Source organism: Sturnus vulgaris, chromosome 2 (genome assembly GCF_052056855.1).
Source record: "Sturnus vulgaris isolate bStuVul1 chromosome 2, bStuVul1.hap1, whole genome shotgun sequence".
NCBI classification, from domain to species: domain Eukaryota; kingdom Metazoa; phylum Chordata; class Aves; order Passeriformes; family Sturnidae; genus Sturnus; species Sturnus vulgaris.
Genome location: NC_142244.1, coordinates 105,389,222 through 105,412,380, shown reverse-complemented (window position 1 = coordinate 105,412,380; position 23,159 = coordinate 105,389,222). Strand labels below are relative to the sequence as shown.

Below are 23,159 nucleotides of genomic sequence, written 5' to 3'. Positions count from 1 at the left end.
ATGTGTAGATGTAGTGTTAGAGACATGGCTTAGTGGTGGGCTTGGCAGTGGTGGGTTAATGGTTAGACTCGATGGTCTTAAAGGTGTTTTCCATCCCAAATGATTGGGTGAATTGCACTCTAAATGTAGTTGCACACACAAATTCCTACCTGCCTCTGGAATATACATGCCTTCATTCACATGGGAATAGAGCTGTTCATTTGGCAAAGAAGGGGGAACAGTTGGTTGTGGGTTGCAAAGATGCACCATCAGTCCCTATAACTGGGAACAACCTCTGACTATTTATCTCCTTGAGTGACTGGCTGAGTAAATGACAGGGCTAGAGAGCTCAATTCCCCTTACCTGCTCTTACCCTGTGTCTCACCCTAGTTTCATTATGTTGCAGCAGAAAAAGAAGTTTTGGATGTTATTCCTTACCTGTCCTGTCTGAAGCCTGGTCTCAGGTGTCTCACACTGGCAATTACACAGTGAGGAGGAAAAACTGAGAACTTTTGCTTCATAAGCATCCCTTTTGGAAGAGACTACCAGGATAGAGAAGGCACATATTTGCTGGTGAAGGGATTCCCTGACCAAAAAACATGAGCAGTGCCCTGTACCACAAGAGGACACAACTGTTGAGGTTCAGCACAACACACAAACAGGGTCCACAGAGTAATATTACACCAAAATAATACCCTGTGGGGGTATTAGGTTTTTAATCATATTCTGAGAACCTCTCAGGAGGATCTGGAAAAGCTTCTTCTCCAAACAGAGAGGCATTCTGGAGACCTCAAATTTGCATCAAGTGTTGACAAAATGGCCACACCCCTCTGCAATGGCTCAGCAGCTAGGGCTTGTACCACCTCCAGTCAGGACAGGTTGACCTGAATTGCTTCCAGGACATGAAAAAGCTCTTACATTTCAGCAACAGTTCTTGTCTTCCACAGCAGTTTGACCTATTGTCTTAGTGGGAGTATTTTTTTACTATTCAATACCTGCTACAATAAGTCAAACTCCATATACTGACAAGAAGCTCAGGGTAAGTTAAATATCAATGGGTTAATTAAATATGATGGATAATGATTGCCAGCTAACATAGGCATTTGAAACGTTATTGCATATTTTAATGAAAAGTCCTCAAATTAATTTGTGAGGATGGTGCCTATTCTGAATGCATGCTTTGTGCCTTGCCTCCCCTGCCCCACTTCAAAGAATATTATCTGCTGCTGTTGTGTGGTGGCAGGCTCCTCTGCATATGGAAGCAGGTGCTCCCCAGTTATCACAGACTGACATTCAGCACCCTCACTGATGTGCAGATAATGTCAGCCTGGAAAGGTGGCAGGCAGCATCTTGTCCAGCCTTCCCTGTGGTATGGAAAGATAAGCATCTCCAGCTGTCAAAATCCTTCTCCTTTCTTCTGTATGCAAAACTTACATCCCATTTGTGGCAGCTAAGGATGAGAAATATGCCCTTGGTTTAACATGCTTTGCAGCTAATCCTTTTCAAAGTGTGTTTAAAGCCAACAGCAGTAACTCAGTATATTAAGGGATTTGGTCAGTGACCATATTTTAATGGCCATCAGATTGAGGGTGCCTCCTTTATATTGTAATTCTCTTGTGATATTTATGCATGCATTGCATGTACAAGCTAAAGGGGATGAGGGAATTTTATAAATCCTGGGGTCTGAGAGAAATGCAGCCCTGGCCAGGAACAAAATGTGTGCCGTTTCTTCAGATTTGTTGTGTCATTACCTATCTCATCTTGCAGAAACAAACTGCTTATAATTGCAGTGAAGAGGCTGATGCCTGATGGTTAGTATTTTAAGTTGCACATGATGATATAAGCTGGAACTATTGTGCTTGCTCTAAACAGTGGCCTGTGATGACATGAACTGCTGCAAATCTAGCAAAAAGCACCTCTAGACATGGGTACTAGACAATAGTAATATAGTATAGGTAATTAGTACCATAGCAGCTTAAATAAACTATTTTGATACTACAAGGAAATATTTTTAATCCTGGTTTCTTGATGTTTATGATTGCACTGTGACTTCATTTGTCTGAAAACTGTTGAGTCAGTAGCTGATTTCAATCAGCTTTGACAGAGCTTCCAAGGGTATCCTACTTCTGCCATCTCTGTGAACACTGGGTATCTGAATAGAGTTAAAAGAGACACATTTAACACCCTGATGAGAGAAGAGAGGGAGATAAGAAAAGAAAGGAAAGATCAAAAAGAGAAAAGGAGACAGAGAAAAGTTCTTGTCTTATTAGATGTCAGCACATTTGCTGCCAGATGCAGACCTTGGTGTATTCAGTTTGCCTTGTCCCTACTCCTGCCAATCAGGTAACCCTGCACACAGCAGCTAAAAAGCAGCACCTGGACTTTACACCCTGCCAGGCACAGTTACAATCAACAGCACAAAGACACCTGAACTTACTGCTCTGGAGTTCCCTGTGCATGGACTTCCACGGGCTGGGGAGAAACTAAAGCATGGAAAATCAGGAAGCTGGAAGAAAACGCATTTGACTTCTTCAGATAGGATCTGATTACTTTTAGCCACTACAACAGGTTGTCACTGCTCTCTCCTGGGTATTTGTGTGCAATTTGGCTTCAACCAGCAGCCCTCAGTCATGCCCCAAGGCTATAAATTCCTTGGAGTAGAGGAAGGGACAGATCCAAATCTCCCACAGCCTGGTGGAGAGCTTTAACTGGTGATTTATTGCACAGCAGGACAAGCATCTGGCTGTGTTACTGATAGGAAGCTGCACAACTCCAGAGCATGTGTTGCATCCCTCTTGGAGGCAGGCATTTGACAGGAGCTGAAAACCAGACTACCTTTGGTAACTCTGCTCTTGGCACTTCCAGTTCCACAGATCCTTTCTCCCATACCTTACCCTCTGTTCACTGGCTAAAGGATCCATTCCAATGATTCCCATGGATTCCTCCAGGAAGCAGTGCCTGGCACCCACTGTCCTACCCTGGCACCGTCCTGTTCCACAGGTGTAGAGTCAAAGGCTTGTGTTGGAAGGGACCTTAAAGATCAAGGTAGTGACTCTGCAGCTGAGGAACAGCCTTCCCAGGCCTGCAGACAAGCTGAGGTGGGACTTGTAGAGATGGGCAAGTTCAACCCCCATCAGTCCAGGTGTGTCTCACCAGGGCTGAGTCACTTTCCTGGGTCTGCTGGTGACACTTTTCCTAATGCAGCCCAGGCTGCTGTTGGCCTTTTTTACAGGTAGGGACATTGCTCCTGTCAAAGCTGGTGTCCACCTCATCCTTCTCTGCCAAGATGCTTGTGAGTCAGATGGCCCCTGGCATGTTCTGATGCCTGGGGTTTTCCTCCCCAGAGGCAGGATTTTGCACTTTCCCTGCTTAAACTTCACAAGGCTCCTGACAGCCCATTTCTCCTGCTAGTTGAGGTCCCTCTGGATGTCAGCACGACTCTGTGGCACACCTGACACTCCTCCCAGTTTTGTACCAGCTCCAAGCTTTTTGCTTTCCCTCAGGCAGAGCCTACTGTGGAATGACACCGTGCCTCGCTGTGAGCGGACTGCAGCAGTGAGATTATTGCTTCAGAATTCCAGCCAGGGCTGAGCCTTCTGTTTGGGATGCTGTGGGCACCAAGAGGCCAGGGCAGAAATCTGAAATATTTACCATTCTTCAAGTAAAATTACAGTTCTAGACAATTTACAAATGAACACCCAAGGTCTGAAATGCCTTACATGTGCAAACAGGGAGACCATGCTCCGAGCCTTCTTTGTAACTCACTTTAAATTGCTAATATCTGCTTTGCAACTGTTTGTCTGAAAATGTATTTAGTCTGAACTAACTGCTGTGCAAGACTGAAGCAGTGTTTTGTTGTGAGACATGCTAGACACAGCAAAAAACGCATTTCTACCTCCAACACAAATGCTTGACTCCCCCATCCTTATGTTTGCTCAGGCCCAACAAAAAGTCATTTTTCTCATTGCTTTTTCTACTCATAGCCACTAGAAATCGGTATAAAAGAAAAAAGAAAAAGTGGAAAAAATTCAGAATCTGAAATATTTAGTGCAGTGCCACAAGAAATATGGGTGTACTTTTAAGGCTGGTCCATTTTGCTAGTTTCATGCAATTGAAAAAGAAGGTACATGAAAATATAGGGGGTTTTTGTTTTTTTTCTGGTATTGTGACATTCTGTTTTACCTTTCCACAAGTAATCGCAGGTTCTAAAATCTTGGGGCTTTTTGTTATTTTCTTTGTCTGAACAGGGGATTTTACATGTATTTTTACTGCAGATGAAGTAAACAGAAACAGTGGTAAGGTAAAAAAAAAAAATTGCAGCTGTCTGGAGGAAAAGTAGGGAAGATGACGAATCTATAATCACACCTCTGCCAGCCTGGCTGCTCTCAGCTCAGATGGTAGGATGGTGCTCTCTAGGTATAATGGAGATCTATAAATAGCTGCATCATTATATAACCCAGCAGCAGTCTCATTCTCTTTCTAAATATAGGCTGTGCAGCAAAGGACAGTCTGGTGATGTGTTGCTCCTGATACCGATTAATGGCATGACTCACGCTGCCCAGCTAATAAAAATGAAATGTTTGCCTTGGAGGCACCACACTGGATAGGGTGAATTTACACAAGCAAAAAAGAAAAAAACAAAACAGATTTTGTTTTGTGACCAGTGAAGGAGAAACTGAAATCTAAGCAATTTCATAATGCAGGGCAATATTACATTATGTGCCTCTAATCATAAAGACTTCAAAGAAGTATGAAGCTGTCATTAATGAAATGTTTAATGTGTTGTGTTCTGTTCAGACAAAATAGTTTATTGCCTGTGAGTAATTACTGAAAACTCATTTGAGGGGTTGTAATAATCTCACATTTCCTAGGTCAACATGGCTGGCATGCTTGGGCTGCCATTGAAAGGTGGGCTGTGTTCACTCAGGATTCATGTGCAGAGCTCCCACTGTCAATCAGAATGGAGGCAAAGTTTTCTGTAAAGTATAAATATTCTTTATGTAAAGAGCTTTGAGATCAGTGCAGCAAATTGCATCTAGGGCACACTTTGACCTTCAAACTTTATCATAAATAGTGAGGCATGTACACCTTTGTTCAGTCATACTGCCTGTGTGCTCCCTCCAGCAATCAATATTGCCATTTCACACACAAGGATTTTACATCCACCTTTTTGTCATTAAAGTGAGGGTGCTGTCTCTGCTGAAGCCCTTGCTGATGTCTTTATTTAATTACATGGCCAAGGTGAATGTCTAACTCTAAATTGTGACTTTAATTTTGATGCAAAGTGCTGCAGTGGATTTCCCTTATAGCTCAGGACATTGGTCTTTGCTCAGGAGGGAAAGAGCCTTCTGCAGTGAATTGCAGCATCATTTTGTACCATCTTCACCAATTTGTCCAGACTTTCATGTCTTTCATTAGAAACAATTTGGTGATCTTCCAGGAGCCTGCTTGTGCAGTAAAGCAGTTCTGGGCAGGACTAAAGGTCTCTCGGACAGGTGAGGCAGTTTTTGCTCACCACTGAAACAGGTGCTGCTGTGTGAGGCTGAGGTTTCCTAGCTGGGAGGCCACACACACAAGCATTGATAACACAACCTGAAACTTCAGCCTCCACTTCCTCCTCAGTTACATTCTGTCCACTGCTTCTTCAGGCTCCAGCCCTATGGTTCAACAGAAAATCGACCATTTCCTCACCCTACAATAGCCTATGGTGCTTTGCTGAGGAAAACCTTAGGTTAACAAGCACCAGAGAAGAGGAAATGAAGCACCAGAGAAGAGGAAATGTTATGTACAACTTCTTTTTGGCGCAATTTCTCTGACTTTTCCCAGACTCCTTTTTCAGGCAGTTAGGTGTTCCATTTGCACTTCCAGCAGCCACAGCATCAGTAATTCTTAATTTAAACGATTTAGCTGAGTTTCCCATCAAAACAATATTTTTTCTTCTTTCCCCTCAGGATGTAGAGCTCTGCTGCAGCTGCTTGCCTTTGACAGATTTGCAGTAATAAAAAATAAAGTAAGAAAACTGTTATTTTGCTTTCAAACACAAATCTTTTGTGACAGATTAGACATGGAGGGATAACCTACCCGGCTGGAGGAGTCAGGTATTTATCTGCAGGACTGCACAGCTATATTCAGCAAAGACATGGCACCAGCAGCTTGATCTTGGTCATGTGAATAACCTTAAAACCTTTTAAAACCCAGGGCAATGCTAAAAAGATGCTTAAAGGGAACTTGCACAGAAGTGACAATCCTTATCAGTCAGGAAGGATCCTGCACTGAAAGCCTCAGCTCTGCTACACAGCCCTTGTGGTCCCCCCCAGTTCCAAGGGCCCATACTCAGTTGAGGCTGAGGAACAAGGTACCAGCAACCAGCCCATAGCTGCCTAATACCATGTGGGATGTCTCCAGTCCTGAAATACAGCTCTTGGGGGCTTTCAAACCTCACAAATATCATGAACCCTAGATCTACTGTATGGTGAGGAAGAGCCACATTCAAAGAGGAGAGCTACCATTTGATGAAAAGTCACATACATAAAGATTTGTATGTTCCTAGGTATTTCTATCTGGCTTGAATGGACCTGAAGAGAGGCAGAAGATGGACAGTGAGGCAGAAGATGGATTCCCACCAGAGTCCCCTATAAGGATTGATCTGTAAGGCGTTTTTAGAGCAAATATAAACTGAATGGACTCATACATTTATGTTAAAGTGCTGCTAGCATTTAAAATGAAAAGAGGCAGAGGTACATATTTTAGATACTCTTGTGCATCATGAGCTTTCCAGGGGAAACCAAACTGCTTCTTAAGGGGCATGCAGATCCCATGGGAAGGCTCTGGGACAGGTGTCCCCCAATTTACTGGGCATATCAAATCCCATGCAGCAAGGAAAATCAGGATAATTAGGTCGGAAGGCACATGCAAAAGGTAGTCTGATGGTAACACAATAATTAAGTCCCCAGGCAAGTACTGGGAGAGCAGGGATGCTGTTCTCTGCTCTACTCTCTACCAGAAAGCACTGACAAGTTCTCTGACACTGTGACTTGTGGTGAGGCCAGGCCACTGCCCCAGGCACACAGCCTTGCAGGCAGGATGTAAAATTCATCTGGCTGGCGTTTTCCCCGTGGCCAGGTCCTGCCACAGCTGTTACTTGATGCTCCTGAAGGCTCTTGGACTCGCCTCACTCTGTCTGTAAAGTTTCCAGCCATCAGCATCCATACCTGCTCAGTGAATATGCTGCAACTAATTAAGAGTTTCTTCTCTGATTGATTAGTTTGGAACAAGAGACAAATCATTAAACCCCAGGCCTTTTATTGATAATTTGCAAATGGGGAAAATGGTTCAATTCTTGGTATTGATCTTTAGTTACATCCACTTCCCCGCAATTATACAAAACATGACATTTGTTACTTGGATTGTGCAGATTAAAGCCGCATCTAGGAAGAAAATATCCCTCTGTAGCTCCCTGCAAAGCATCTTGTCTTCTACAAAACAACTGCAGGGGCAGAAAAGAAAAAGAAGCAATGTGCTGCCTCAAAAAACATGCTTGTGGTTCTATGGAGAACAGAAAGGTCTTCGTTTATTAGCTGCAAGAAAAAAAGGTTAAGGTCCAGGACAACATGGTGATTCAAGCCTTACAAGCATAGTCTGAAATTTTTTTAATCTTCCAAGTTGATACACAAACAGCCAGGCCAAAGTAAAAAGATTTCCAAAGCTAAAAAACATTTCTGGCTTAATAAAAGCTCGTTAGTAGAGTTGGGAACTGAATATCCATCCTGCCCATCCCTCTGGCTGAAAGAACCACAGGCCCTGTCTGTGTCCATGTAAGTGTCCAGGACCCCTCCAGGTGTGAAAGCCTCTCTCCTCTCCTCCACTGCTTTTGGCATGATGTGCCATGAGTCTGCCTGACCCAAAAAAACCCCAGCACCCTCCATGCTTTACATATCCAAAATTAATGCAGCAGGGGCCGTAGGCTAAAACATTCTAACCGGGCAAGAAACCTTACAAAGGTAAAACTTGAAGATTTTACCCTTCATTAACAACATTCCATCACAGTTCATTCAAAAGTTGGAATTATTTGAAACCTGATGTATATTACTTCAAAAGTAATTCTAAATGGATGGTTCATTTAGCAGCTGTATTCTGTGATGAAGCCCTTGCTAAACCTAAAATAGCCTTGATTTTATTCTAGTGAGAACAACCAAACCAGATGCTTTAGCCTACATTTCATATTTGAAGGTACTACTGATATAAAAATAATACCCTATAGGAAGATCCTACTTGGTGCCTTGAAGAGACAAGAAAAAAGGAATAGCCTGGCAAAGAATTATCACCTTTATTATAGAGCTGAGGAACAGAGGCACTGAGTGATTAGCTGTCTTGCTCATAATACCATTGCAAGGCTATAGCCAGACCTAATAGGGTCTGGTTGTGCCAGACAATATATTCTCACTACACTGCCATCTTTCTTCACTGATGTAAATGGCTTATTTTAAAAGTAGATTTTCATTGGCATCAACTTGGTTAAAGACACCCAATTTCTCATGGCTGAATCACACATTAAAGCTGAATAACCCTTATTCTTCTGCTGCAGATGACTGCTGTGGACAGCTGTCTTTATAGGCACTTGAATACTACCAAAAAAAGTAACATATTAATTTTAGTAAAAAAAAAAAAAATCACTAAAGTTTTAGGACCTGAAGAGAACATTAAGAAAAGATCTTATTATCCTTAACTCTGTCTTATACTGTCAGGTGACAGGTATGTGATTCTGTAAAATATTGCCATACAAAGCCCAAGATTTAAAGCACCAGTAATATTCCTGACATACACTGGAGATGTAATAACCTGGGGCACAATGTTCAAAATCCATCTAATTCCAGGTGACTACAGCCAGAAGTGTGCACAGTGTAGAGGAGTTGCTGTATGCTGTATCTATTGGTGTTTTTCCTTTGCTGAGGAATTTTTGTTCACTGATGTGGTCATTTTCTCTCACTGCGTGCTCAATTTAATGGAGCAAAATCCCCATGATAACAAATGACAACAGGGTAAATCTTCCTCTGGGCCAGCTGCTTTGTTTATATAACATGCTAACTTTTCTAGTAATTATGTGCTTTATAAGAATATGTAATTGGAAGTGTAACATTGGGTGCAGGGGTTGCATATAAAGTAATGGTGTATTAATTACTTTGTTTTTGCCTAAGCTGCACCCGGGCTTCTCAATTTTGATGTAACTAAATAGAGAGCAAGACAAGAAAATGTGAATCACTTGAGACTTCTGAGCAGCTGTTAAGGAAAGGAGTGATGACTGGCCCTAAAAATAAAGCAGTGGAAGAGTAGAACTGATGCTCCAGGTGGTCTCTGTTCCTACAAAGCACCACAAAGGGGAAAGCAGCTGTGTGTCTGCAGTCCCCATTGGAACTCATCTGGAAATACAATCAGGCCTGATTGTGTGCTGCAGACTGAGTTTTTCTGCCTGGAGAATGGCTCTCCCAGGGATTTCCAACTCTCTAAAGCCCATCCACAGAAGTCCATTAATTATTGCTGCTCTCCTGAGGACTGAGAGCCAAACCATTGGTGGCACTTAAGATAATTTCAGGACTCTGTTGCTTTTCCTTGGCACCAAATTCTCCTCCTGTGCTTCTGCTCTAGCCCTCAATGTGCTCACAAGCTGCAGGAGCTGTATTTAGGGTTGATGGCTCCCAGCTGACTGGCAGCAGGCAGGCACAGCAATGGTCTCTTCTTTTCCTATTTTTACCCAACCTTTATTATCTCACATTAGCCAGCTACTTTATTTGTGAAATAAAATTAGTGGCCCAGGTGCAATCTATTCCAAGTCTTTCTCAGACAGCAAATTTTGGCAACACTTAATCTAAATGTTGGGAGTTCTGTTAACCAGCTTTCAGCTTCTAGTCCTCACCAGGAGGAGCTGAGCCTCTGCTGTCTTGTAACACATTGCTTCCATATTCACTAGAGAGCCCAGTCAGCAAAGACACTTCTTTATCTCAGTGTGAATGCATCTAGAGATTCACCAAAAAGACACAGATGAGAGATAAAGCAAATGTGAAGAGGACAAAGACAAAGGAAGATGACAAAAGAATTCATAATTTCTTCCATTTTCCAAGCAGCTCTGAGAGCCAGCCGAGACCTCTTTGCAGCACTCATCACACTGCAAACAGTGATGTGTTTCAAAATATTACTCAGGCAAGAAAGGGTGTTCTATTATTGCCCTAACTTTCCCAGCCCAATCTACCTTTTGCAGCAGGCATTTATGCTTTCATAAAACTGCCTTTTTTTTTCCTCTCTTACTAGTCATAATTGCGCATAAATCTTTATCACAGAAGTTTGCTACTCTAGTGAGACCACTTTCTGCAATTTAAAGAACTGAGAAACACATTACATTGTTAGTCAAAAGGGCAGGAGATAAAAGGTTTGAGATTTCTAACTTAATTTGAGATATTCTGTGCTTGTGTTGTGCGATAATGTTAGAAGTAAAGTGTGGGTGGACACTGGTTTTATAGTATCTGAACTTTTCAGTGTCTCTTCCCAACACCAACACAATAATTCACTTGCCATACAAGCTGCCATGCACAGAATGACATTATGTTCCAAACCTGTGGAAGAAAACCGTGACAGAACTAGTAAGGAAATGTTTTCTTCTGAGCGTGTCAAGGATTGAAGGCCAATTTATTTTTCAGAGGAGTCAAAAGCAATATGTATCTTCTCAGAATCTTGAAATCCAGGCCCAATTATACTTTTTCTTTGTAACTGTGGCAAACAAGCTGCTTTCATGGTTTCCAGAACATTGTTCTCTATTGCAAGTCAGGTTGCTTCATTATTTCTAGTGGGAAAAAATATTTTGGGGAGAATCAGGCAACTGGAGAAAGATCAGAGGGCAGCATTTCTTTAAGTAGGTACAACATGAAAAGCAACATAAGTGTTCACATTTACAGAAGGCTGGATTTTTAGACTAATATCCACATTTGGAAAGGAACACAGTGATCTTGTAGTAGGAGGGTAGTGCAGCTTCTTACAAGGTAATGAAATAGAAACTTTCATACCAAAGTTTCTCCTCTTCAGGTTTAATTTGTGTTCCCCATGGCAGTTGATTCTTTCCTTTTTCCTTTCTTTCTTTTCCACTGTAATGTTTGAGCCAAAGCCGTGGTGTCTGGATCTCTGCTGGGATAAAGCTAAGGCAGGTTTTCGAACTAGAATTTCCTCTATGGGTAGTTTGCCATATGCCTTTGCTGCCTGATGCCATTTCAGATCAGACTGAAAGAGAGTGTGTGTGAATTTTAATTGTACTAAACCAGGAAATCACCTCTTCACTCCTTCAGTGGCCGTGTGTGCTGGATGAGTGCTCTCTGCATTTCAGTGCCTTCTGAAAGGGTAAAAGCTCAAGGTTATACTTTCTCTTATCCATTTTTCTTTAAATATTTTCCTCTTTTCCAGCTAGGTGGCATGCCAGAGCCCCGTAAACCTCTTAATATTCTAGCTTTACCACACAGCCTTTACAAACAAGGTCATAGAGAACAGAAGGAAAACATATAATTAATAATTATCAAGACTTACTGCTGTGTGGGCTGCAAATCCCTGCTCAGAAATTAGAACCAAATTATTCCAGGCTTTAAAAAAGGTAGTTAAGATATCCAGCATACCTAAATTATCTCCTCTGAGAGACTACACCAGCTCCATTAGCTCCCTGCATGTATTTTGCTCCATGCTAACACGTACCACATGCTTTAAATCACAGCAGCCAGTTCCTTCCCATTGCACTTTTCTCACTCCCCACACTCCCTGAAATGCATTTCCAGTTCCCCTTGCATTGTCTCCTTCACCCCAGCCCTCTGTTAACTCCAGATGATCTGGAACAGCTACGCAGATTATTTAGCAAAGCAAGGAAAAAAAGGAAAATATTTAAAATATTTTTTAAATAGCTGCAAAAATAGGTAGTGCAGTCCTAGTCCCCCTAGGAGTCCTTCAGGTTTGTTTCAGTCACTGACACGAGAGGGAACTACCAAGCAAGGTAAGCCCTTATCCATGGTATTTCTAAGCAACTTAATTTAAACAGGATATGGTGGCACTTGTAACCAAAATCAGAAAGTTATCCAGGGAATTATTAAGAATGCATAGTTTTAAGACAAGGAGGTACAAGTATGTTACCTAATCTGACTGCATAATCCTGGATATTGAATTTGTCTCATGTTCCCCCAGGCTATCCAGCAGTCTATTATTATGTAAAGAATTGTTTTCCAGGCAAAAAGTGTTTATATAACAATCTAGGACTTGTTCATTTACCAGTGAATTTCCAGAAGGAAATTTGCTTTGAGTTTGGAAACTTAAAAAGTTGAGTGTACATCTCCATAGAGGACATTTGTAAGGCGTGGGCCCACACTCTCCTAAAAAGCTCTCCCTGAGAAGTTTGTCCTCTTCTTGGAAAGTAGCCCCTCTCTTTCAGATTTTATGTATTCCCTCATCAAATATTGTGCATGTCCTTTGCCCAGAGGAAAGATCTGTGGTTAGTCAAACAGTACTTCAAAGGCATCTATTTTTTTCCTAGTAAAATAATAAATTATTGACACTCAGATTGTGATATAAACACATTCACCTAGAAAATAATTACTTATGTTCTTCTGGCAAATAATAGAAGGAAATCAGATTAAGAGCATTTATTCCATAAATAAAAAAGTAAGATGGTATCCAAACATCTGTCACCAAAAGAAATGTTTCTGCAACCCAAATCCATTTGTTAATTGTCTCCTCTCTGCCTGGAATGCAGCTGTTTAAGCAATTTCTGAAGTAGCATCTATGTCATTGACAGACATCTGTGCAGAATCGGTGATGTGCAGAGAATATTCTATTTATAGAGAGGCAATCATGCCTTTCTTGTCTTCCCTCCTTCCACCCACAGTTCTTTGCAGTGATATCAGGGGAGTCCCAATCATGGTATTAATTCCTTTTCAGCTGAAATGTACCCATAAAGTTCAGTCCAGAACAAATGAGTAAAGGAAAGTGAAGATCATTTTTCTTATGCTGAAAAATATTTTTAGATACCAACCATAGAAATTTCTTAATATTAGAAAAGGGCAGGATTTGCTGAAATAGAAAGAATATAAAAATAACATTTTACAAATAGCATAACATCTATTATTTATCATAGCAATCTTTGGGTAAAGGCCCAAAGCAAAATATTTGATTTTGAAGATGAAACAGAAAAAAGGTGGCAACTATCAAAAAACCTTATTTATTTTATTTTTGAAAATTTTTTTCTGAAATACAGCCTCTACCTAAAACAATCTTGCGGGAGAAAAAGAAAATAAAAGAGTTTTAGTTCTCATGCTCATAGAAGAAAGGAGAAACTTCTGTACAGTGTTTCATCGATGAAAAATATTTTATGAAGAGTCCAGTTCTATTTAATTCTCTATGGCTTTCCATGTAGCTAGGATGCTCCCATTCCACAGCAAGCACTCTGCATCATAAACTTATCACAGTAGTTCTCATGTTCCAGCCCAGAATAACTGAATTTGATTGAATGCTCCTTAGGAAGAAGAATAGGAAGGTTCTTGAGACACTTTGTAATGAAACACATACTAATTATGGTATTATTTAAGAGTAAAACATTTCAAAATGTACTTTATTTTATAGTGTGAAGGGCTATTCAAATATTAAAGATCATATATTATTCACCTACAAAGAAAATGAGTTATTACTCTAAAATGGAACATACACAGCAGGGCAAAAAACTCCAACATAACATAGTTGTGAATGTGAAGGCATTCTAGCTAGTAATTGTTGTTTCCAGGAATCCTGTGCTTGACAGCAGGCTTACATGGGCACAGTTCAAGTAAAAAAAAAAACAAACAAAACTCCTATGAAATGTCTTCAACACCAAAGAAATTACTACACAGGTCCAATGTGAAGGGAGTTTATACATTTTGTGCTTACTTCTCTCTTCAAATTTTTTTTTTGCTTAATTGTCTGCATTACATAAATTAAGAAAATTCCAGATGCTGGCTTGTGGGTCTCTGCTCAGAATAGCAAAGGATCTTATGATGACTTTGAGGAAGTCAGGGTCACCTGGGGTTCTCATGGCTTTGCTGAGTCTCAGCAAAGGACATTGCACAAAATTAGCCAACTGTTTCACTATTCAACTTATTTCACTATTCAATTTAATTTATGTCCATGTTGTTATTTGTAAATTTTTCATAAGTACAATCTATGCTAACAGCTCCATCTTCCATTAGAAATACTTCAAAATAAAATGAGATATTTGCAAAGATCAAGAGATAGAACTGTTATTTGTGAATACCTATTCTGCAAAATATCTTAGTTCAGTTCCTGTCAAGGTTAGAGTTAGCTGTAGGCATTATAGAGCCTGCTAACTGGAATGAGGATCCTCCACAATTAGCTGAGAATTTTTCTGCAGCACAGGTGGGGTGACTTGTTTGGTTTTCCTGGCCTAAGAGAGATATCAAAACATTTAAAAATACTCTGCATTCCCATTCAAGCTCTGCTGAAAGGCAGTACTGCAGCTGCATGTTCTGTAGACTCACTTCATGTTATTCACGTCAATTCTTTTGCATCTCATGCAGTCAGGCTTGGTTCTGATTGAGGCCAGACCTGGGCAACCTGGGCAGCCTGACCTAGTGGGGGCATCCCTGGGGAGGGGGTATAGAACCAGGTGATCTTTATGGTCCCTTACCAATCTATGATTCCATGATCAGCAAAACTAGGCTTGCATTGCCAATTCCACCAAGGCCCTGTATAAACCCTCAAAAAGACAGCAATTAATTTTTTCAAACCTGATAAACCATCCAGCAGACTGACCTGTTTTCCCCCAAGCTAAACTACCCAATAGCCCAAGTGACTTCTTTGACATGATACAATCTACATACTAAGACAAATTTAGGCACAACTTTTGAGTCTGAAGAGAAACCCTGACAAGTGTTCACAGCTACTCGTGCTCATGGGAGAGAAAACCAGAGTCTGACTAGATGTCTGCTTATTTAAAAGCCCACATGGCAGAGCACATCACAGAGACAGTCCTGAGTCCCAAAGCAGCACTGCCCCAGCAGAAACAATGCCAGGAAAACATTTAGCAGAGAACAGCTTGAGGCTAAACTTTGTGTTAATTTGCTTGCCTACCTCAATATTTTCCTTTTACTGAAGGTTTTTACAACCAATGCATTTGTCAGTGTCAGACACGGATAAAATGCACAGCAGTCAGGACAGAGATTAGTGGAAAACTGGCCAAGGTTTGCTCCCTCCATTCAGTCAAGTCCTTGTGTCTTGAAGCATGACAGCTTAAATTTTTTAAAGTAGTTATGTAAAATTGTGACTGCATTTGTATCCCCTGCTGCAGCAGGTCACTCTGCCCTCTGCCCTGGCCAGAAAGGCTCATCTTCCTGGCAGGGAGCAGAGAACATCATTTAAATTAACTCCTTGGCTGCCCATGAAGAGCTATTCCACAGCAGGCTGGGGAAGTGCCACACCACTCCTGAAGGCAAAACCACCTGCTCGTGATGAAGGACAAAACATCCAGTTTAATGCACTGTCCATGTGTGTGGTGCTCTCTGGATTCCATGCCTTTCCTCCTAAATGATGAGGCCACAGGTGTACTTGAAAGCCAGGGGGCAGACAGATGAATTTCCTGTCATCCTTTTTTGTTTTTTAGCTTGTGTCAATTTTACTTTATTTTGCCAACAACTCGAAGAAAGACTTTACTTGCTGACCTTTCTTAGATGTGTTGTTACATGTCTGAAAATCAATTTCTAGAGTTATCTGTTGTCTTGTTTTTTTCCCTCCCCTATAGCACTTTGAAATGTGTAGGCTGGGGAGAGATAAGAGATATAGGTTTGCTGGACTGACACAAATATAACAGGGACACAATTTGTGACTTAGTTCATTCATGGTAGATTATATGCTCTTGAGATTCTCGATGATTTATAGCTGATGTAAATTGTGATACTTACTTTGCCATTAGCAAAGTCATTATCTCTGCTGTGAAAACTTAGAATCAATACATGTCAGCAGAGACAGAAACAGTATTGTGAGCTTGCTGATAAAAATGGGTTTGTGGAGAAGCATTCTAGGATTCCATTTGATATGGCCCTTTCAGAATTCTGAGAATATCAATTTAACTAACAAAAATCATGAATTCAGGTAGTTATGCCCTTTGCAATTATTAGGTATGTGGTAATGGCCAGAGTGCATTAGCAGTGTCTCTCAAAGAAGAGTTTTGCAAGTCACAGCTAGGAAAAATTAGCCTGTAACATGATGCTGCCAGCCATTTTCTAGATAATAACTAATAATACATTGAAATATTACTTTTTATCATGAAAATTAATTCCCAGAATTAATTATTTTGTTCTGTAATTTAAGAAAATATATTTTCTTAAATAATTAGAGCCTCTCACTGAAGATGAGGATCAGCACCATACATTTAGGACACTGAGAACAGGCTGGGTGTCATACTGGACGTACAAGGTAAACATTTGAGCTAGAGCTATAGTGAGCAAGCCACTGACTACAGTCAGTTCACAATAACTAGTCACACAATCTATTAGTTCAAAGTCAGTTTAAAGATCATTATTCATCAAGTTACAGCTCTAAAGATTTACTTCACTAAAAAAGCCATCTTTTAAGATTGTTCACTTTGTGTTTTTTTCAGGAACTACTATTTGTACAGGAAAACAGCTGAAAGAACCACCTGCTCTTTCTCCAAGGTATTGCTGAGGTCTCAGGTTGAACTGCTTTCAGAGCTCTGGAGCATTGGATGTAGCACTCTAGTCTAGCTCACTCTGGAAACAGCTATCAACCATGAAATGCTGATCTCTCTCACATTTCTCACTTGTAATTTGATATGAACAGCATTTACTATGCAATGAGTCAGGAATTTCCATAAGGCTCTTAATAGCTTCACAGTCATTATGTTTGGTCCCTGCATCAGTTCCTTCCTCCACCTCTTCCATGACTGGCTCACCACATCAAATCCCAACGTGCTCTTGTGTCTACCCTTGCATCTCAAATGTTTTCAACATCTCCACACCTAGACTGGCTAACCAAAACAGTTGCTTTTATCATGGTCTCTAATTAAATATCTTCCAGTTTCACACAGTGTTGCTATTATAGGATTAACATTGCCAGAGTATTCCAGGTTTGAAGAGAACTCTGGGAGTCTCCAGTCCACTTCCCACTAAAAGTAGGACCAGCAAGAGCAGATTGCCTAAGTTGCCTCCTGTTGAGTTTGTTTCCTAGGATGGAGACACCACAATCACCATAGGCATTTGTGTCATTGTTTGACCTTCCTCACACTGAAGATTTTTTCCCTACAATTTTTTTATAATTTTCCTTATCCTTATTTCTGTCTGTTGCCTCTTTTCACTGCACCCCTATGAGCAGAGTTCAGGTCTGTCTTCTCTACATCCTCCCATTAAATCGTTGTGGACAGCAATATACTCTCCCCTCTGCCTTGTCCTCTGCTGAAAAATAAAACAGTCCCCGTGGTCTTTCCTTTATATTGTGTACTCCAGCCCCATTAATATCTTGGGGATTGAAGGTGAACTTGCCCCAGAAGGTCCATATTTTTCTTGTAGCGGGCAGCCCAAAACTGGATGGAGAACTTTCAGCACGACCTCATAAATGCCAACCACATAGGACTAGTCATTTCCTTGGACCCCGGGGTATGGTTTTGCTAAAACTGTGCAGGATGTGATTGGCTGCCTTTGGGCTACTGGGATACACTGCTCACTGATATTTAATTTGTAGCACCAAATTGATAGCTCCCTTTTTGCAAGGTTGCCTGCTAATCACTTAGTCCCTGGCCCAGATGGTTGCAGGGATTCTCCTTTCCCAGATTCAGGATTTTGCAGTTCCCTTTGCTGAACTTCATGAGGGTCCAATCAATACGTTGCTCCAGTCTAGCAAGATCTCCCTCTAGATCTCCCTCTACAGAACTTGGCATCAGCTGTGAATTTTCTGAGTGGTGCACACTGTGCTATCATCCAGGTAATTTAAAGACAAACAGGTCCTGTCCCAAATATGAATCCTTGAGGACTATCACAGTGACCATCAACAAGAGGGACATTGTACTATTTATTAAAATCCTTTAGGATAACACAGTCCAGGCAATTATCCATTCACCTTATTGTCCACTTAGCCAAACATATCTCACCAGCTTGGCTATCAAGATACTGTGGGAAACCGAAGGCTTTGCTGAAGCCAAAATATACATCATCCACCTCTCTCTGCTCCCTGTGAGTCATCTGTCTCACCAGGGAAGGCATCAGTTTCACCAGGCACAGTATGCTGCTGGTAGCTCCAGCAGGCTGCTCCCAATCAGCCTTTTGACATTCAGGCACCGGGACAGGACCCCCAGGAGGACTCGCTCCATAAACTTGGGCATGGCCTTGCAAAGCTGCCATGGAGCAGCCACGTGTGCTCTTGGCCCATTCCTCTGGGGCTCCTAGAGACGTCCATCCCATCTGGACCATCTGGCTTCTATGTGCCCAACTTGCTTGAGTGCTCTCTTACTCTGTCTTCCTCTCCTCTGGGTATTGGCAGAGGAGAGTGCAACCAGCCTCAAGAGCAGGAGAGTCTGAAGGCAGCCTTGCACAGCAAAAACGACAAAAAGGCACTGACTGCCTCCACCTTTTCCATGTCCTTTGTCCCTCAATCTCTAGCTGTTCTTAGCAGCAGGCTCAAAATTTCTTTAGTTTTCCTTTTTCAATTCTGTTATAAAAGCCCTTCTTCTTGTCCTTCACCTCCCTTGCTAATTTAAACTCCAGCTGCTTTTCTGGTATCTCTCTGTTTTCTTATATTACAGTAAATTAAATAAATTCATCCCATTGGTAGTAAGAAAAACTCTGAGGAAAAACTCATTGGAGCCATTCACACAAGGGAAATAGCCAAATGCATCTAAATCTTTCAAGACTTGGGATCAGCAACCAGATGGAAAGGGACAATTTCCAGATGCCAACCCTCCATGGAAGATTTCAAATCCTCAAAGAAAACAGCTAATAGAAAATTCATCTTATAAGAGACATCAGAGAAAGAAAAATTGTTCTCTTCTGTTACTGTGCAGCTCAAATCCTTTCCCAAATTCTGACTTTTGCTTTATATATTTAACTCTCAATGCACACTAATTACCAATTGTATTTTAACATTCTGTCAGCACATTATATCAATTTTCACTAAGAAAACTTTTGGGTTTTTTTCCCGTGGCACATTAAGATAAGCACTTAATTAATTAAGCTGCCCAGAATTGCATGCAGATGACTGGGAGTGCTACCACTTCTGTCAAGTATGAAACATCATTGTTGGGAAAGATGTAGACAGCTCCAAAAAAAAAAAAAATATCCATAGTTGAGCACATACTCAAGGGACAAAGCACTGTGTCCTTCAAATCCTCTTTCTCCCAGGACTTCCTAGGAGAATCTTGGTGCAAACAAGATTTTGGAAGACAGTAGGGGTGTCCTCTTAGTCTTCACAATGAAAGACTGCAGTATTTTCAACATGCAAATATTAAAACCCTAGAAGATGAAACATGTTTTCAATCTTTTCTTTAAAGATTTTCGTTTGCTTCCAGATATTAATTTTCATATTTAATATGAACTATGCTATTATTCATGGAGGTATCAACACATTCACTGTCTTTACTATGAGAAATTTTTGACATTTTCTCATTAAGTATATCAGGTATGAAAACAGCAGAAAGAGAAAACAGAGACTATCGAAGGAGAACTGGACTCTTGCCTTTTTTTCAAGTAGCTTTCCAGACTGGGGTTATCACTGTAAAGCTAAGAGTAAAGTTTCATATCAGCTGTCTTGCCAAAATTATCTCATCTTCCCTTTGATAGTAAATGCTTTATCTCTTTTTCTTTTGAACTTTTTGCAAAGATGCATAAGGAAAGTGTTCCAGTTTTGCTTCATTTTTCACAAAACAAAGCACACACCTAGTCACACATCTGCTGCTTGGTATATTAATTCCCAGAGCCAGGCTGGCTCCTCCTTTAGTCCCTGCCTTCAGGCGTGTTTCTCTTTCCATGGCAGGGATCTGAGGCAGCAGGTCTTCAGCTGTGTTACAGCTTAAAATGGCAAATGGTACATTGCTTTGAAGCTGCCCATTTATACACCCACTCTTGTACATGACCCCTGTGAAATGCTCCTCTGGGATAATATGACTATTACCTTCTTGATTTCCTACATCATGCATGTTTTTCTCCTGATGCCTCTTCTCACACCACCTTGAGAATCACCTTTCTGTTTCTCATTTCATATGGTATTTTGGCTTATGCCCTCTTGCATTTAAACATTCAAGATCTCTATCACAGTTTCACATCTCTGTTTAACCACACTTTAATTGTACTTCTTACATGTTGTCTGGACACAGGGAGCAGGGCTCTTCCAGTTCCTGCACAGCATGATTACAGTTAGTTAATTCCTGCAAGAATTACCTGGAAATTATTTCTATATTCACTTATACCAAAGCCAGCTCTTTTTGGGAGTAAATGTTCCTTCTAAATAATTTTGTTTGTTGGTGATATCCACCCCCTGCACCAGCAGGACCAAGCAAGTCTTAGGCAGTCTTCACGTGTCCTTTTAAATCCTGAGAAATTTGATGAGGAGACATTCAGTGGTTTTGTTCTTTCTTTTGAAGCCTCCCCCACTGTCCTCTTGACACCAAGGACATTTCACTCAATCACCCCAACAGAAGCACCTGTCACCTTCAATTCTGCCTGATCTGTCTTTGTTTCCTGAGCTGTCACCTAATATAACATGAGCCCAACAAACTGATCTGGAAATGCCTTAAAATGAAAGTTTTCCACAGCAGGCATCAAACCCACATCAGCCGTTATGGAAACGGATATCTTCATGTGTGAAATCATCTCTGACCAGCTAAAGCATCCCTTGGGCACTGCTTTGTCCTGGAAGCTGGTCAGGACTTAGGTGCTTTGGTGCTGTCACATCTGCTGCTGCTGACCTGGACGTGGAACAGGGCTGGGAGAAGGGGAACAGTGCACCTGTGGTCTTTGTGCTGATATGGTTAGGATTCATCTTTTGGACCTCTTTTGCTTTTGGCAATATAAACACTTGAATAACTTTCCAAACAGCAGTCAACTAAAAGTCAGGCTCTGAAAAGTTTTGACACTGGGGGAGGATTGAAAAACTATTTAGGGAATCATTTTTATTGACAGAAAAGACAAAGCTAAATGTTGACCTAAATTTCTCCATCTGACACCTAAAAGGAGGAAAACCAGTGTGTACAGGGACAGCTCTGGGTTCTGGACAGAAGGCACCAAATACTCTGTAATCTATAAAAGGAGGCAGAGAGCAAGGCAGAACATACAGTCTCACGTGTTTGCTCACAGGGGTGTGCCTGAAGCCCTTTGATCCTTGGTGACCCTGGGGAAGCCACTCAGTGTCTGTGCTGTGGATTGAAAAGACAGGTGTTTGTTAAGAAAGGCAGTCAGGGTGTTGGTAGCAGTCCTATTAAATGGTGGCTGCAGTCCTCCTGCAGTGACAGACGTGGTTCTGTTGGAGCAGTGGTACTGTAGAAAAGTGCAGCTTTCCTCCAAAGGTCCATAATGATCTAGAAGGGTCTGGTTTTCCTCTGGGAATCCAGTGGAAAAAGGCTGCCCTGATGTTCTGAATCTCAGATTTTATCTAGGTAGGAAATGTCTGGTTCCTCCCCCTGGCTGGAGCATCTCCCAATGGGATGATGTAATTTTAATCAGCCATGCAGTGGGACTCAATGGGCCATTAACAGAGGCTATCCTCCCTGGAGGAAGGATGGGTCACGGAAAAGATTAAGAACACTGCCCCACCTGGTTTCAACATATGATGATAGAATACATACTTTTAATAACATCCCAAGACATGGTGCTTTGCTTAAGGGTCCTGATATGCACACCACTGGGGTGCAGGGTAGGAGGAGTTGTTGGAAAAATCCATCCAAAAGCCTTTAGGAGTGACAAGTGGCAAATTCCCACTACACACATAGAGTTCTCCTTTGTGATGAATGGTGTAGGGTCTCCCCCAGTTTTAGCCAGATACCAATTGCTCCTAGTAACACAGAATATGGCCTTTTGCAAGAGTGCAATTCCACACTCCTTCCCTTGGCTGTGCCTGTACAGCTCAACTCTAAAGATGGCACTGGAGGGTTGCTTTGCAGCAGTTAAGTACAGAAGGAACAAGAAAAGAACATCAGACCCTGAAATTTAGGGGAAGACTGAAGCAGAGCAGCTAATCCCACTTGAAAGGATGGGCTCATGTCCAATTACACATTTTTTTTCCAAACCACTGGGAAAGCCATTATGCTGGTGGCAGTCAGATTGGTGCAGTCACAGCAATCTTGAAAGTATTTAGGATATCTTTGATTAAATGATCTAGTGGACAGACTGAAATTGCTTCTCTAGGAAAACCCTAGCATGGATATTTTTAATTAAAATGAGCTAATAAGAGATTTTTACTTTTAAAATGACATGAAAGGGAGAAAACAAAAGTGAGTTGTACAAGAAAGGGAAAACGCCCCTTTGTTTTCTCTACTGATTATCACCATACTGTTTTTAAAATCCCTTTGCTTCCATGTGTAATCAGGTTGATTAAAATCCTCTAGAGAAATAAAACAGCTGCAGAGACCTCTAAAATCACATTCTTCTCTCTGGCGTGTGCATTGCATTCTTTTCAACAGCTTTGTTTCCAAATTATTCCTTTCCCTTCATTGCCTCTGAAAGTCTATTACTGGATTTATTAAAAGAAAGCTGAATAAGCATGCTGAATACAGCCACAGTGATTGCCTCAACACATGTTGTTCATGCAAGGACTACTGTGCAAGCAGGTTTGAGCTGCTGGCTGTCACTGAGCTGAGCCAGAACAAAGGAAAACCAAGCTGAAAGAATGAAATTGTTAACTAAAGGAAGGTTCCATATTTTGCCCTTCTATCATACACTAAAGAGCTAAAATAATTATTAAGCTGAAGTTAGATCATGACATTTTACTTCAACCTAGGCTAGGAGGAGAAATCTTCCTATCCTGTCTCTCAAATGACCTGACGTCTTTCCACTGTCTGAGGCTGGGATGAGGTCGTGCTGCCCCATGCTGCTGCTGCCAGCTGTGCCTTCCAGGGAATCAGCTCATCTGGGGTGACTTGGGAAGGGGCACCCTGCTTGCTTCCCACTCTGCTTGGTGGT

The 23,159-nt window shown here is 41.3% G+C and overlaps 1 protein-coding gene across 22 annotated transcripts in view; it reads left to right on the top strand.

Annotated features, from left to right (window-relative positions):
- Window positions 1–23,159, top strand: part of LOC148224944 (uncharacterized) — a 412,443-nt gene that overhangs the window by 271,757 nt on the left and 117,527 nt on the right. For 8 of the 22 annotated variants that reach the window (XR_015801784.1, XR_015801780.1, XM_088160312.1 and 5 more), the window contains 2 exons: window positions 6,530–6,627; window positions 16,640–16,694. The exons of 4 other annotated variants lie outside the window; for them this stretch is intronic. Coding sequence is in view for 12 of the 18 variants with exons in the window: in XM_088160312.1 (XP_088016438.1) it covers window positions 6,530–6,627; window positions 16,640–16,694 (153 nt within the window). In the remaining 6 variants the exon portion in view is untranslated. Of the gene's footprint in view, window positions 1–5,930; window positions 5,990–6,529; window positions 6,628–8,563; window positions 8,616–16,639; window positions 16,695–23,159 lie in introns of all 22 variants that reach the window. 10 more of the 22 variants (XR_015801783.1, XR_015801781.1, XM_088160323.1 and 7 more) reach the window with 5 other exon arrangements.